At 55.6% G+C, this 1,943-nt stretch overlaps 1 protein-coding gene across 1 annotated transcript; it reads right to left on the reverse strand.

The window, feature by feature from the left end:
• Positions 1-3: 3 nt before the first annotated feature.
• On the reverse strand, positions 4-1,628 carry LOC110390628 (the record flags this gene model as incomplete). Its single annotated transcript, XM_021382012.1, has 1 exon — positions 4-1,628. A coding segment is annotated over exon 1 (618 nt), but the record flags the coding sequence as incomplete, so codon positions are not given.
• Between the last annotated feature and the right edge of the window lie 315 nt (positions 1,629-1,943).

The raw sequence follows: 1,943 nt of genomic DNA on the forward strand, positions 1-1,943 counted from the left end.
CAGGTCCAGGACAAAGACGTGCCCGCGGGGGGCCTCCATGGGCACGAGCAGGCAGTAGAGAGTGTCCTCCTCACGGGGACTCCAGCCTTCAAAGGTGCTGTCCACCCCGATGGCGGGCTGCAGCACCGGGAAGAAACTGTCTGACCAGAGGGACCTAAAGCTCTGCAGGAGGTCGGTCACCATCTCCTCCACCACCTCGCACCTGCTGGCCGTTCCTTTCTGCTTAGCCAGGGTATTCCATGTCAAAAATCCAGTCACTACTGAATCATGTAAGTTTTCATTGTCCTTCTTGTCTTCCTGACCTTCCTGTCCCTCTTGTTCTGCCTGTTGCACCTGTTCCACCTGTTGATCCTGTTGCTCCGGTTCCTCTTCCTCATGCTGGATCCTTCTTAGGGACCACCACGTGATCCAGAAGAGCAAGAAAAACAGTCCCATACTGAACCAGAGCTTCCAGTAGTCCAACAGAGGAAATAGCAGGGCTGGCATGCTCACCCAGGAACTGCTCCACATTCCTCTGGTCTGTCTCCTGCACAAGCACAGACTGCTCTGGCAGTCAAGGAGAGGGCCCTGTAGGATAGGAGCATGATGGCAGCTGTCAGACCAACTGTGCTTCACCTGCATACCTTGTTGCCTGCAGCACAAGGGGCCCAGCCATGGCTATAAAGACTACAGCGAGGTAAGGCCAGAGTCACCTCCCTGAAGCCAGGAGAGAGCCCAGATCGTTGGGATTGGAAGTCATTTGGACCTCCGGAGATCCTCTAGACCAAACCCCCTGCTGTAGCATGTTCCCTGGGGTAGGTTGCATAGGAAAGCTACTCCAGAAGGGTTTTGAATCGCTCCAGAGAAGGTGTTGTCTCTCCTTCTCTGTTTCTGGGAACAAGAATATTAATAAATATCAGTAAGCGACAGAGGCTGTGTGACCCCGTGAAGCAGGACCTGTTCTTCCTGGTCTCTTCCTTAGCATTCAAATTTCTGCATTTCACCAGTCTCTAATTGTCTGATGGTATCCTGCATTTGGCTGGGCCCCGCAGCTGGAGCTCCAGGCTGGTGCCTTTCAGTGCCATGCAGTGCAACGACAAGGGAGGCAAGTGGGAAGCCAGTCTTTGTGGGGGCACTGGTGTACTTCTGCCCTCCTCCTCTCCAGATCCACCTCATGGGCACGCTGAACTTGACTCTATACTTGTCCCAGGTCACTGTGCTTAGCAAAGGCCTTTACCCAAGCGGTGTGCTGGAAATGCCAGGGAAGGAGCTCCTCAACCTATTTGTATCCTGTTCCTGTTTTGTGATTTGGTCAGCCTCCGCATGTGAGCCCTTGCTGCTGCCGCTCAAAGAATCACAGATGTGGGGATTCCTCTGAAGACAATCCAGTCAAAGCCCCGCGCATTATGCGTCTCTTCAGTGCGCCCTGAATAATTTTGCAGATGGCAGCAAGTTGTTAGGAAGCGTCGATCTGCCTGAGGCTAGGAAGGCCCTACAGAGGGACCAGGACAGACTGATCAATAGGCTGAGGCCAATGGGATGAGGTGCAGCAATGCCAAGTGCTGGGTCCTGCGCTTTAGTCACGCTAACCCCTTGCAGTGCCGCAGGCTTGGGGCAGAGTGGGTGGAAGACTGTGTAGAAGAAACAGACCTGGGGGTGTTAGATGACAGCTGCTGAACACAAGCCAGCAGTGTGCCCAGGTGGCCAAGAAGGCCAGCGGCATCCTGGCTTGTGTCAGCAGCAGTGCGGCCAGCAGGAGCAGGAGGGAATCATCCCTGCACACTCAGCACTGTGAGGGCGCGCTTCGAGCGCTGTGTTCAGTGCTGGGCCCCTCACTCCCAGCCCGACAGCGAGGCCCTGGAGCGTGTCCAGAGAGGGGAACGGAGCAGTGAGGGGTCTGGAGCACACGTCTTATGGGGAGCGGCTGAGGGAGCTGGGGTGGGTCAGTCTGGAGAAGAGGAGGC

The sequence above is a fragment of the Numida meleagris genome, unplaced genomic scaffold, assembly GCF_002078875.1.
Source record: "Numida meleagris isolate 19003 breed g44 Domestic line unplaced genomic scaffold, NumMel1.0 unplaced_Scaffold1611, whole genome shotgun sequence".
Lineage (NCBI taxonomy): Eukaryota > Metazoa > Chordata > Aves > Galliformes > Numididae > Numida > Numida meleagris.